This window comes from Thunnus maccoyii, chromosome 22 (assembly GCF_910596095.1).
Source record: "Thunnus maccoyii chromosome 22, fThuMac1.1, whole genome shotgun sequence".
NCBI lineage: Eukaryota > Metazoa > Chordata > Actinopteri > Scombriformes > Scombridae > Thunnus > Thunnus maccoyii.
Window position 1 is genome coordinate 16,004,832 of NC_056554.1, and position 15,004 is coordinate 16,019,835.

Sequence of the window (15,004 nt, forward strand, 5' to 3'; positions counted from 1 at the left end):
AATAAGGCAAATTGTCACCTTATATTTCCGTCATAATTACTACGGCTGCTAGATGGCGTAATTATAGGTCGTTTTTGCCGGCTGAATTTAAGACCTATACTGTCATTTTTCTTGTGAGGACGGGCTGCCTGGAGGGCAGGAGAGTAAATAAAACAGGAGTGAAGTATGGGAAATTTGAAGACTTTAAATTATTTGCAGCGGAGGAATGTGTATGTCATCAACATCATCGCTGCCACCCGTCTTCGTCATCTCCTGAATTATTACACAGGATTTGGTTCCCATGGCAGGTCTGATGTTCCAGAGGTCATGAACTCCGAGCACAGATGTTAATAGAGCAATAAAAGCAGCTTTGCTTTTGCCCCGGCTGCTTGAGTGACATTGATCTTGCAGTAGAGAGACAGTGTCGTCCTTTAAGACCATATGCATGGACAGAGGCTGCATTTCCCACTTCTCACTGTATGAAAAGAGGGGAAAAGTTCAAACATCTCTTCCTCTAACTCATATGTGACATTAAAAGCTACATTTATCCTCATTTATCCTTTATCTAGAACTATTTTATTGTGTCTAAAACACAATAAACTTGTCATCAGGATAGAAATACACATTAGACTGTGATGATTAATGTGAGGAAAAAGTTCCTCTTTTTAAAATCGTGACAGTGGGGGAGGGTTTAAGCAGAGAGTTCTGGTTTCTTTTCTACATAATAAACCGAATGCTGCTCAGACAGAAAGCAGCTTTTTGTTTGTGTGTAGTTTAATTTAGTTTTCAGACAGCCGACAACCGTGCAGACAGCAAGATGTGGGTTGAAGATGAGGACTGTGCGGCTGCAGGTAAGACTTGATATTGTGGATATGAACTGCTTTGGAGATTTTTTTTTTTAGTTGCATGATGAGTATTGCAGTTTCAATATGATTTCTCAGTATCCAAATAAATTACATTAAATCACTGTGGACTTCCTTTCAGAGCAGAGTGAAATAATCAATGTATTTTAGTTTAGATATTTTATAACTGAGTGTTTCTTAGATGTTGGGGATTCAGTGCATTAAAAAATTCAAAATGTACCTTTTAATGAACTATAAAATGCTTCCATTTTGTTGCTCATTTTGTAGGAGCAGCTTTTGTAGCTTTAACAGTGGATATTCTTTTTTTTTAATTAAAAAAAAACAAAAAAAACACACTTTTGATTGGTGACATTAAAATCACTTTAAGATATCCAAAACAGCCTTTAGATATACTTTGACATTTTGGGAGATATACTAATTCGCTTCCTTGCTGCGAGTCAGATGAGACATTAGATACCATATCTGTCTGCAGCTGTGGTTAGCTTAGCTTAGCTTAGCTTAGCGTAAAGACTGGGGTTTATGAGTGGGACAGTCTCTTGGCTAGGCAGAGTGACTTCTAAGAAATAGTCTGTCTCATTACCTCCATACCTTTTTTTTTTTTTTTTTTGGCAGTTTGTGAATATATTAAACAAAAACAAGATATAATGTGTCAATATTTGAGCTTTAGACATGTGGATAGGCAGATTTTGTTTGTCCCCTTGTTCATGCTTCATGCTAAGCTAGTCTAATTGCATGCTGTCTTTAGTTACGTACTTAACGCAGCAGTTTGACATTTTGTGAAATATGCTAATTTGCTTTTTTGCTGAGATTGGATAAGAAGATCAATACTACTCTCATAGCTGTCTGCTAAATATAGCTTAGCACAAAGACTGGAAACAGGGGTAAACAGCTAGCCTAACTCTGTCAGAAGGTCTCTGAAGCTCACTAATTAACATTTTATAGGTAAATCTCATATCTTGTATCTCTTCTTTAATCAGTACAAAAATCAAAGTGTGAAACCATGTTCTGGTTTACGTGCTGGACTATTTTTTCATTCAGCTTTTGTCAAAGAAAGTGAATTAGCACATTTTCTAAGATGTCAAACTGTTTCTTGAAGTGCTATAAAGCTTTTGATTTCTTGTAAAAAAAAAAAAGTGAAGTAGTAGCTTTAAACTGGTGTTAGTCAGAATTTAGAGAGAGTGAAACATGTTTATGGGGGATTGTTCCGTGATTTCACTTCTTGTATTTCTCCTGGCGACCTCCTTCAGACGGCCTTGTGAAGTTCCTCTTGCAGTCACGCTGACAGGATGTGCGTATCTTCGGTTAGCTTGTGTCCCACTGAACGTGTTCTCTGTTTTCTGTTGGCATGGACCATTTCACAATCCATCTGTTGTACGAAGATAAAATGACTTTACTTTTTCCCCACAGAGTGTGGCGAAGAGAGTGGTTTATCCTCTGAAGATGAGGGAGACATTCAGGTATCACTGTTAGTGGCAAATTACTGGTTAATTAATGTCACTTTCTAAGAGACAATCAGTATGGGAGGAAACACTAAATTACCCTGCTGAAAGTCAAATGACTTCTCCCATGTTATGGTGAATTAACATGAAATCATACAATCTGCCTTCCTTTGGTCAAACTTAAATGCATAAACAATAATAAAAAATATTTCTCTTCTAATCTCTGCCCAGTGCTCATTAATTTTCCACTGTTTTAAATGAAAAATGTGAAAAATTAATTGCTGAATTAGAAAAAAAAGTGCAACAAAAGCTACTTGATTACAAGGATAAATGGAGGTTTTGTTGCCTCAGCTGTTGGTGACAAAAGAATAAAATGTGAATCAAACTTACTTGTTGGGTGATTGATGTTTTTTTTCCCTCTTTTATGCTTATTTTTTATTGTTTACTGTAATTGTTAGTATGAGATCCTGGAAATGCAGAGAGATGAAGCCAATCAAAGGCTGTCTGAACTGGAGGAAGGTGAGAATTCAGTTCATTTATTCATTTTCTTTACTTACTTGTTCCTATTCAGGACCATGATATACACTGGATGCCAGCACATCACAAGACAAATAGACACAATCACATCTGGTAATATGTCTTCCTACAAAGGAAGTAAGGATAAAACACACAAAATAATCTTACTGAGTTTAAATTTCAGGTTAATTTTGTACATTTTTTATATTAGTCAAACCTTTCCTCTCATCTATTCTCTGTTTTTAAGAGATGATCATGATTGACAACTCTCTTTCTTTCATTATCAGTCTCTAATCAGCTCCTGAAAGAGATGAACGTATTAGAGATCCAGTTCCAGATTGAGCGTTCCTGCAGAGAGAGTGCTGAGGCGCTGGCTGTCCAAGTATGCCCATTAACCGTTACACCTTTCCTGTCCTTCTTCTGTTCTTTTCTTTTTCTGTAATTTCCTTTCTTTATCTTCTCCATTCCTTTATGGTTTCTTTCTTTTCAACTATTTTCTTTTTCTTTGCCCTATCATGCCCTTTCCTTTGCTTTCATGGTCTTTCCTGTCCTATTTTTTCCTTTTGTTTCCTTTCCTTTCCTTTCTTGTCCTTTCCCCTTATTTCATTTCCTTCCTTTCCTTTAATTTCCCTTTATTTCCTCTCCTTTTTTGTCCTTTCCTGTTTGTTCCTTTCTTTTCTTTTCTATCCTTCCTAATCCTGAAATGTTAAAGAACTGCTGTAAGAAGCAGCTTCACATATGACATCAGACAACCTTATTTGTCATTTAAATATTAAAAAAAGAAACTAAAATCACACCAGCAGCATCGACCTCCAGTCACACCATCGCTTCCTCCTGTTGCCTAGGTGACCAAAGAGAACAAAGTCCTGAAGAGAAGGAGCCAGATGCTGATGCCGCTCATCCCTGAGATGCCTGAAAACCTGTCTGATGTGACCTTTGACCCCGAGACCGACCCCACGGTTAACGGTGACGTTGTTGATTCTGGCGAGAGCAGTAATGAGGAGACGCTGCTGCTGCAGAGCCAAGCCAAGATCGCAGGTTAGACAACGCTGCACACGATTCACCTCAGTCAAAATTCAAACTATGGCACTAATGGAAGAGACACTAAAAACACTGAAACACTTTTTGTCTGCTGGTAAAGCAAATTAAAAACTAATTGTAAAACACAACTGATAATAATTAGGAATATACTGTATGTAGCAATAATAACCTTAAAAACAGGAGGCTGATCTACATGATGTGTCCCAAAATAATCATATATTTAACATGATAGATTGAACATTACCAGGCTAACTAATTAGAAGAAGTTGATTAACTGCACATAATTCATGTATTTATTATCCAAAAGATTCATGTTGACACACTTTGGTGTTACTCCTAACCATATCTCTGACCTTAGCGCTCGGTAGTGTTAGATTATAGTGTTCAGATTGTCTCTCAGATTTAAGAGCTGTTTTTTTTATTATTATTATTTCTTTAAATTCAGCGCTCTTTGTTAATACAGCTCATCTTTCTCTCTGTCAGAGCTGCAGGCGTCAGTGGACAGTCTGCTGGCTGAGAAGCTGCAGTTGGAGCAACAGGTGGAGGTTATGAGCAGAGATCAGGCCCAACTCAGAGAGCAGGTACTGCAATGAAACACCAGCGTGTTTGTGAGAGTGTGTGACTGAAGATATACCAGTGAGCCTTACCGCCGTTTTCTTACCCTCAGCTTGCTCTGGAGGTTGAAGAGAAAGAAGCCATACTGAGGAGAATGAACAAACAGAGCAAGACCATGAATAAAATCAAACGAGGTAAATTCTCATGACTTTAGAGCTGCAGCTGATGATTATTTTCATTATTGATTCACTGTTTAACTTTGAAAATGTCACAAAAATGTCTGACTAACGGTCCAAAACCTAGAAATTCCAAAAGAAACCACCATATTTGATCTTATGTGGCCTCGAGACATGCAAACATAGTTTTGATTTTATCTGCTGATTGTTTTCACAGTGTAGGTGCATATTTTTTTGGTAATTTGGGTGAACTGACCCTTTAATTTACAGTCGGGTATAACAGTAAGAGAAAACATCTCATCCTTTTAACCGAGAGGCTCGAACCAGATAATATTTGACATTTTTAATGTGCTAAATGATCAAAACTGCAATTAATCATTTCAGCACTACATTGTGACAATAACATGTAATTTTCAAACATTATGAAAGTTAACATCACGTATTTTTTGTGTGTATGTTTGTGTGTCCGCAGTCTCCCAGCTTGTCACAGAGGAGTTCACAGAAATGTCTCAGAAGCTGGAGCTGGAGCAGGGCCTCCGGCAACAAGCTGAAGTCTTCGCCCACCAGGTGCGAGCGTGGCATGCGTATATGTGTGTGTGTGTGTGTGTGTGTGTGTGTGTACGTGTGTGTGTTTTCAGCACGGCATGAAGCATTTTGTCATACATTCACACCTATACACACTGAAGGTGACAGGTCGTGCCACGGGAAGGGAGCAGGAGTGTTAGCGCTGACCTTCGGGCAGCTACAGCGAACAGACGGATGGCCCGACCAGGGGGTTGGAAGGGACACACACACACACACACACACACACACACACACACACACTTCCGTTGTCAGAGAGCAGCTGATGTGGCGGGACAGGAGAAGGGGTCTCCATTCTCTTTTTTCACACCGATGACACATCGGTCAAACCTGGGGTCTCTGTGTGAAACGAGGCGTTCACACACACCCACACACACACACACACACACACACACACACTCAAGACAAAAGCAGAGACATAACAACACACACTTGTACACAAACACCGATTCACTTAAAATCCACATACCCAAACACACACACACACGCACAAACACACACCACAGTTTTACGCTGCCCCAGCTGCTCCTATAATGAAGGCCTTTTCTTTCAAAAAACGTCTCTCTGTTCCCTTCTCTTCCCATTTAGCCCCTCCCTTCCCCGTAATTAGTGGTCATCACTGCTGCCGAAGGAGAATAGTGGTCTTTAAGCACAACCTGTCTTTGCCTGACACCTTTATGTTTTGCCGAGCATATAGCAATTGTCGCCTTTGTGCGCAGCGTCCTCCATTTACCGGACAGGCGCACAATGGGCCGCCTCGCAGGGGTCCTTACCTGTGAAAAGGACCCCCAACTGTTCATACAATTCAGCCCCTTTACTCTCAATTCATGGTAAAAGACCCCCCTGTGCTGAATGCCTCTTGTATGCACTACTATTTGTCTGTTTTCATGTGTTTTGAAAACACCAACCATTCACACTTCTTCTCTGTGATGCATGGTGGTATAATGATGCAGGGCCTCAAACAGGAAACAATTTAGAGGTTTTTTTTTTTTTGTGTGTATTTGTGTCTTTGTTCCTTTTGTGTGGTTGTGTGGTTATGTGTGTGTGTGTGTGTGTGGGTGTTTGGTTGGCTCCGTGTGTTTGTATGTATGAAATCATTGTGCTAATTGCTGTGTGAAAATTGCTCTCTGCTGACGGGAAGAGTAAAGACCAGAGATTAGAGCGGTGTAATTTGCAGCATGCAGCCTCGTGCTACATGTGCTGATACAGAGCTCAGCAAAGCCACAGTCTGTCTGTACAGTAGAAACACAGAAATGAAAGCACCTTTCTCACACTTCCTTTTCTCTGATGACTGACCTGTTCTCACAAATGTCCGTACGATCTATCGGAGAGATAGATCGAATACAGAGTCGTGTCCTCTGTATTGTTTCTGAGGATTTTAACAACTACAATAACACATAGATGGCATTTTACTGGATTTTAAGGATGATGTGTGAAATGAAATCCATTTTTAAGAATTGCCCCAAGATTTGTATTCTTGGCACTGTGGAAACAATATTTGGACAATCACGTCGAGTTACTTCTTTGCCAATCAAAAAACTCATCAGTGTGATTGCTGCACACAGTTATCCAAATCTTTATTATATTTATTCTGTGTTGTCCTCTCACATACCTACAGCTAGAAAAGTGCTTCCAATTCTAACAGGTTGAGCATATTTTTCTGATGACTGCTATTACTTTTCTTGTTGACATCTTTTATAATTACTGAGTTGTGAATTTTTTTGAATGGCGGTCTATAGGAGTTTGAAAAATAAGCATCTCAAATCGTCAATAGGCTATCTCAAATACTAGACACGCTAAAGATGTCATACTTAGTCAACATGTGCCCAACGTATAACATAATAAAACATGTTATCATCCACCACGTGGTCAGATATTAAGAGTTTTACATTTTGGCTAATAACTCATGAACCATAAAAATATTTGTACTGTCCTTGGATGAAAACGAATTGATTGGTATATGCCACACCTGTTTGCGTCTTTACACCTTTTTGCTTCCTATTCTACATATATTATGCAATCTTCACAAAAGTTGGTACATACCACATTTAGATGCCCCCAAACAAACAGCATCCATTTGTTTATAGATATCTCCTGCAGTTCTTCTGTAATTGGCTACCAAATTAGGTAATGCTGCACAGAAGGGGACATTGAATAAGTCTGGACAATCTGATGCCATTTCACCCATAGGTGGCGCTACAGAAAAATGTAATTGCTGTCGCAGCAGCAGATTGCAGCAGCAATAATGCACGTTTTCTGCAGGAAATGCAGATTTTACTTATTTTTAAAATCCTGGTCATGATCCTGGATATAACCACATATATAAAAGAGTTTTAAAAAAAAGAACTGTTCACGCAAATGTTTAACGCACTGGTTCCCAACCTTTCTGGCTTGTGTCCCCTTGAAACAAAGCAATGTCTACATGTGATCTTTCGTTACAGGTTTAATAGTGCGAACCAAAGTGTTTTTTCCTACAATTGGTCTCGTCTAGATAGTTTTTGACCCTTGAAGAGCTAAAACAATCTAGTATTTCACTAGAAAAAGGGAATTGGAGAAAAAAGATGGGGAAAAAAATGTGTGTAGAAGATGTTTTCGAGTTTCTCTTGTCCTATTAATCATCCCGTGAACCCTCAGATTCATCTTGCGTCCTGAGCCCTGGCTTGTGAAACAGTAGTTTTAAGCACTCTGGCAATTTATGAGCTCTACAGCACAATTTTGCCGTATTGATTTGTCACACCATAGAAAAAAAAAGCCACTTAACATAATGTGGAGGAAAATTATGATCACTCTCACAGCTAAAACCTTCTGTCTGCATTGTTTCTAGTCTTCAATGAAGTCCAATGAGTAACACTAACAAGGCTTCTAAGTCATTGTTCAGTCAAACACTGGTTTGAAAACATTTTCTCTGCATTGTGACAACCTCCTGGGGGGAGAAAATTAACAACCAGCCATTTAGATCTCACTTTGTTTTTCCTCTAATAGTGGTTTATTGTTGTTGATGTATTTCTTTTCTATTTTACTAGAAACAGATAATCATAAAGATGTGTTCAAGATGTCAAAAGGTGAAGCTAGATGTGGTTTGTTTTGTCAGATGTTTGTGCAGCAGACGGTGACTGACGGACCTAGCATGATGCAGATGCAGAGCTCAGATACAGGTCTGCAGCTGCAAAAAGCCCTGGAACAGATATCAAACATCAACACAGCGCTGTGTGATATACAACGCTATTACCAGGACCAGGTGTGTGTGGATGTGATCATAATTATTAGAGCATATCCATTCTGGTCTGTTAATATTCCTCATCATGGCTCCGTTTCTTTCACGTCTGTGTTCAGATGAAACAGAGTCAGAGCTCTGTGGATGACAGCAGTTTCCTCAGTGAGCTGCAGAACCTGAGAGTTCAGCTGAAGAAGAGCGAGGAGGAGAGGAAGGCCTTAGAAACTCAACTGTCTGAAGCCAACAGTGCTTTCACAAAGGTCCAGGATGAAGGTAGCTGCTAGTGGGGAAAGTGTTTCTCAGAAATATGTCTTTGCGCTTGTTTAAACCTCTCTAGATGGAGGAGATTTAAGGATGAGGTGACAGCGTCTGGTAAAATGGCAACTGCAGAAAAGTGTCAAAACTGTGCTGAAATATTGAAGCCAATGTAAGTGCATTAACATGAAAGTTCCTTGACTGACGTCTAGATGTTAGCTCATAAAACCTGTATGGAAACCAGTGAGAAAAACCCCCCAAAAATACAAGCTAACGGTCTGAATATTGTCTAATGTGATGTCTTATAGGTGAGTTTTAAACTTTCAGCTCACTTAAGTTATTTAGGCTTAAAGATTTGTGTGTTTAGGATCATATTCTGATTGACAAGTTTCAGTTTGACACAGATTGACGTTACAAACACTAATTTCTAAAAGCCGAAGTCAAAAGCGGTACTCAAATTCGTCCCATAGCTAAATAGCTGAATATGTCATGTACTTCTTCCTTTGTAGTGAAACAGTTACAAGATGTACATAAAAGGGCAGAGACAACGGCCGAACCACAGGAGGAGAAGCCCATCCATGCTCCACCTCCACCTCCCCCACCCCCGCCTCCTCCTCCAGCCCCGACCACTTACCACAAGTATGTTTCACTAAAGCCAGAACTTCCTCTATCACTGAAACACGGTTACAGTTATTCATAGTTGCATTTGATGTTAAACAAAGTTTAAGTTATGAGTTCATACATCGTTCAGGAGTCAGAGAAGAATGACGGACAAGTTATAATCTTTGCTGATAATCGTCACTATTTAATGTCGTAAAATGAAATATCAATATAATAATGAAATATGAGGATTTAACCCCTGTGACCTCTTTCTTTCTCCCTCTCTGTCTGACTAGTACACTTGATTTGCTGAGGAGCAGGAGGAAAGATCGAGCTGAAAAAACAGATCAAGGCAGTGAGTCGCACTCTGTTCACTTTCACTGGATTTCAGTAATATTACAACAAAAAATAATGTCCATGCTTACAATGAATAGAGAGTTCTCTAGAGTTCTTGTGAAAAAATAGTGTAGCGCTGCATATTTTCTTTGTTTCTGTGAAAAGAGAAGATTATTTGTTCAGCTTTCTATTTAAGATTAGACATTAGATGGAGCACATACTGTACATTTTCTCAAATTATACAAAACACTGTATACTACAGTGAAAAATGCTGTGTATTTCCATTGAGGGAAGAAAGAAGAAAAGTTCCCATCTTCTTTTAGGTCCCGGTTAATGAATCCTTTTATATTGTTGTTTTAAACTCTAGCGTCTGTAGCGTCTGGGAAATGTTCTTGTTTGTACAGAGAATGACGTCATTCATTAAGCAGCAGTGGTTGGTTCAGACTTAAGCACAAGCAAAAGAAAAACTGTGGAGTCACTATAACCAACAATAGTCGCCATGGCTGAACAGAAACAGAAAAAAGCCCCACATACAATAAAGATATTTTTTTTATCTGTTTCTAATCTTTAAGACTCAGCACCCGCGCCGAACCTGAAGACGAAAGCGATAGATGAGATGATGGAGAGGATAAAGAAAGGCATTGTCCTGAGACCCACCAGCAGAATACAGGTAGACAAACTGTATTTAAAAAGATTAAGTTAATAGATGTTGATGATCTTGTCAAGAAGAACTTGAATAAGTAGAAATCCAAAGTAATAGATGAACTCTGCTAACCAACATCTGACTTCCTCTGGTGAATTCACAGGATGACGACGGCTCGTGGAAGGTCAGTAATCCTCATAGCTGTTTGTTCCTTTTTCTTTTATTTTTTATTATAATTTAAAACACAGTTACAAAGTAACATTTCCTGTCTTTTGATTCCTACATTTCCTTGTAGGACCAGAGGAATGAAAACAGAAAATCAGCTGTTGTGGAGTTGAAAGGAATGCTGGTAATCTACTTAAACTCACAAAGTCAAAACCTAAAGTGATAAATGACAACACAAGCGACTGAATTTTGAAATATCTGTTGACCATCTAACACACCAGAATAACATGAAACGTCAGACCCACCGTAGAGTTCCCTCCAGGAAGGGAATCGGCCGAAATGTTGGGGAGGCGGAGCTCCTGGCGGTGCTACAGAGGAGGAGGAAAGCCATGGGAGACACCCAGGAACCGCGGTCCTCAACACAAACACAGGGTAGGCTGTCCTCTGCATGAAATGTCTCCTAGTATTTTTATATTTTTCATAAAACTGATTTTTTTACCACTGTTGCTTCTTAATATACTTGTTTCTTGTTTGTAGCCTGTATTAGTGGTGTGTGCAGGACCAGATGTGCACTAGAACACAACTCACAAGCACTCAGTCGCTATTCCTCAACAATTAGCAAATCAAATGTCTCGATTTAATTTAATACAATTTGATTTGATGGATATAGAAGACAATGAATCAAAAGTAAGAACACTTGTTTCTAACATGGTCCCTGATGTCAGAAAAACAGGCCAGACAGTAACACGTAACATCTGTAGAATCCTCTAAAACAATAAATAAAAAAAGGATAGTTGAACTGCTTTTAAACCTTCAGTACTTCACAGATAGCTTTAGTTTAGGTGATGCAAAAATAATATTCAGAAGGACTGCTGCCAGTACAGCTCAGAGCTGAACAACAGAAGCTGCATCATATGTACAATATTGTCAGTGGGTATGTTATATAATAACAGGGTCAGTGTGCGTTCATGTAAAGTCGCTTGAGTAAATAATGTAGCCAGAAGTTCCTTTGTCGTTACTGGTGCGGCGTTCTGCTGCACATTCAGTTGTTGATAATGAACGTGGCTTATAGAAGTCAGGTAATAGAACAAGGTCACAGATTTATAATGAAATCTTCACTTACATTCTTACTTTAGCTATCAAATGGTCCTTGTTGTACTGAAGTATTCTGATGGGGGCGATAATATTTTTTATTTAAATTGTGGTGATGTGTTTTTGGGATTTAAGGATTATTTTTAGTTTAATGCTGAATGTCTTGTGCGTCTTTAAGTTTCTTTGTCTTAACATCTTGGAACCATGTTAGAATCCCTTGGATTTATCCCTTAGATTTTGTTTTTGTGTTTGTAACCTGCAAATAAATCATATCATATTCTAACTAAGGGCCTAAATAACTCCCCTCTGACTGGAAGTTACAGGACACATTAATGTGTAAAAAACAGTGATGCTATCACGGCCCTGGTCTCATCTTTGTGATGGACACAAATGATGAATAATTGTCTTCTACAGTAAATGGACGATGTGGATTCTGGGGTGTTCCTCTGGTAACTTTAGGCTACTATTAAAAGGAAATGAAACTGATACAAATGTGAAAGGCCTACAAGGCGTTAACTTCCTGTCTGCCCTTTCATAACTCTTTTTCTATTTTCGAATGTTTTTTTCTGACAGTGAAGCACTTTTAAAAAGCATCAATGCTATAACAAGGTCAAGATAATAATAAAAGAGTGAGAAGTATCAGATCTCTTACAGGCTCGACCAGCTCTGATCTTAACACAAAGAGCATCAGTGTCTCTGCAATACTCATAATAATTCTATTGTGGTCAGCTGTTACATTACAACCTGCATTCCTCCGTTTTGTGATCCATGTTGTGACGATCTCTTGGTTACAGACCCCCAGCCAGGTCAGCCGTCTGCCCCGGTGGTGTCAGATGTTCCCTGGGCAGGCGAGCGCGGCAATGCCCCTGTTCTTCGGAGACTGAAACAGAACAGGGAGAAGAGAGACTCCCGCATCCGAGCGTCAGCGCTGATCGTCGGCCAAGAACACTGAGAGCGGTCATGGAGAGAAACAAACGCTGTTGTAGTCAAATTGTCATTGATAGGGATGAGTTTGTTTTGCTTTTACTTCAAAGGGATGCATTATGTATTTGAATGTGTATTGAATTAATGCATGAATGAACTGCTTCTGTGGTTTCTTGGAAGCTACTGGTTGATCTTATACTCTATTGTAGCTCAAAGACTCAAAGAGTTGTAATAACTGCCAGATTGAATACTGTAAGAAAATAGTTCCTTTTATTTGTTTTATCCTCCTGAGAGTAGCAGACGGGTGGGTTATATTACAAACAAACATCAAATTCCACATTTTTTTCCAACATTTTCAGATACCATTTAACCCAGATCTGCTTCACATATCCAGTACTTGTTGCGTGTCAAAGGAAATGAAACCCCCTCAGCCGTGTTTAATGTCCAATATCATTCTCTTAAGGTGCCTGGGTTTAACTGGTTCAAGTGCAAGTTACAGGATTTTGCAATTCAGCTACAAAAAAAACTGATGGAAAATGGCCATTGGAAAAAACCCCCACTATATGGATACCCTTGCCCATTTCTCTCCTGAGGTGTCTGTCTCTTAAAGCTCGATCCAGCAGAAGGATGGAGGCTGCCATTTATTTAGGCACATTAAAGCTCTCACACCCAGAGCGCAGAGGTGTTGTTAGATAAGAGCCCCAGGTGATCTGCGCGTTTTCCCCCTGAAAGTATCTTTAAATGCGGCAGGTCGCCTTTTGTTTTCTCACCTGCCACCCAGATACTGTATATATGTGTGCATGCATGCATGAATGAATACACACACCCTCACACCACGCCATCTATCCACCTGCCTATCTGCCTTTGTTAAAAGCGTTTGAAAGAAGGACAGAATTACTCACCTTTGACTCTAACACCATTTTAGTGTCTTCACACTGTTGCACATTATATATTTACTTTATTTAGCTCTTTTTCCTAGAGGGCCTGCCTTTCCACTCTCTAGCATACATTTTTTATTGTTTTCCTCCACAGAGGTGTTAGCTTTTTGGAATAAAGTAATGTGTGCTGCCCCCTCTGTGTTATTGAGTCCATGCACATGAAAGCCAGTGAGTGTGTATGTGTGTGTGTGTGGATGAGAGAGAGAAAGAGGAAGTTCTGAAACTGCTGTATTCAAGGACACTGATACAAACAGAAAGGATGTGTTATCAACGCACTCAAGGACTGGATCCAAATAAAAAGTATTACATTTATGTGCTTTTCCCTCTCTTTTCCTTAACCTTAGAACATTAGACCTTGCACGTTGCAGTGAATTCATTAGTTATGAGAAGACAATAATGAATGAATGGATGAACTTTGGCTCCAGTACTGACACTGGTCATAATCACCCCCAAACTGTGTATCTTTAAATATAGCTGGAGCAAGATAGTACGATAGCTCCTTTTCTGTTAAAAACGATGGCCTCGTGTCTAATAAAGAATTCAACCAATCTTCATCATGGCCACATAAACGGTCCACCTCCGGGTTGTTTAATGCATTGAGGAATTTTCCTAACTATAAGCGTCTGTCTAGGACTGCACTACAAGTACAACGACTGCAACGTATAAAACCGAGCAGAAGTCCCAGAGAAGCATATGTATGCAAACGAAGGCAGATGTGGATTTCATTTTAGGGAGAGCAAATTAATGGGCACACAATGATTATACTTCTTAAATTATACTTTAAAACAATGGTTTGATTGTATTAATTAAAATCTTACTAAGTTTTTACTTGCTATCACAAGGATTACCAAAAATTATAAGCACTGAAGCTCAGAAAAATTAAAAGTGGGCAGACTACCTTCAGTTCCAGGAGAAGTGATTTCAAACGTGACAACATGCTTGTGCGCCCAAACCTGGACACAAATAGACTCTACTTTGTCACAATGCATCTGCAGCTGTGCCACCATGGACTACCAGTCACAAACCGCGAGAGCATCCAGCATGTTCAGCAACCTTCGACAGGTTATTCCATGACAGCTTCTGCTGGAGGAATGGATGAAATCATTTCATGGAGGTATTTTCTTTATAGTGAAAAGGGAATGAGTTTGACATATTGAGGATTCCACTGGTGAAATAAGATTTGGATTATGATGAAAAGGTACTTTGAGACATTTTTGCTGAAGGTTTTGTACTTAAATCTTTTGGAAACTCAAATCTCTTTGAACGATGCAAGTGCAAATTATTTCTCTTCCAGGCTGAAGTCAACATCATGGTTCAGCTACGATATCCGAATGGCTGAGCATACAACCTACAGCATATATATTCTGGATATATTCTGAAACAGCTCCATTCACAATAGATACTTTTCCCATGAGAGTAAAACAGATAAGACATTTATTCAAGTAAAATGTTTGCTTGTCTCAAATTTCGAAGCCCATTTAAGGCAGGAAATGAAAAAAACAAGATGAAAAGTGCATGCCCACATTTGATCCTCTCAGTAATTACAATGTTTTTTTCTGTTAGAGGTAGTATGATAATATATAAGTATGTATTATATTAACATGATTATATTATATAACATATGAATTAACATTCGTAATAATATAAAAGGCAACCTGCCTAAAAATAAGTTCAAATTAGGCATTA

At 39.0% G+C, this 15,004-nt stretch overlaps 1 protein-coding gene across 2 annotated transcripts; it reads left to right on the forward strand.

The window, feature by feature from the left end:
* The first annotated feature begins 303 nt into the window (after positions 1 to 303).
* Positions 304 to 13,613, forward strand: shtn2 (shootin 2). Of its 2 annotated transcripts, none has more exons than XM_042400763.1 (17): positions 304 to 830; positions 2,250 to 2,299; positions 2,740 to 2,800; positions 3,085 to 3,179; positions 3,643 to 3,835; positions 4,322 to 4,419; positions 4,506 to 4,587; positions 5,042 to 5,136; positions 8,243 to 8,389; positions 8,485 to 8,638; positions 9,130 to 9,259; positions 9,517 to 9,575; positions 10,129 to 10,226; positions 10,363 to 10,383; positions 10,495 to 10,548; positions 10,646 to 10,796; positions 12,251 to 13,613. In XM_042400763.1, the coding sequence occupies exons 1-17, from the start codon at positions 797 to 799 to the stop codon at positions 12,406 to 12,408; spliced, it is 1,680 nt and encodes a 559-aa protein (XP_042256697.1). In that variant the 5' UTR covers positions 304 to 796; the 3' UTR covers positions 12,409 to 13,613. The 2 variants fall into 2 exon arrangements, with proteins under 2 accessions (XP_042256697.1, XP_042256698.1); XM_042400764.1 differs by lacking the exon at positions 304 to 830 and adding an exon at positions 1,519 to 2,130.
* The last annotated feature ends 1,391 nt before the right edge of the window (positions 13,614 to 15,004 follow it).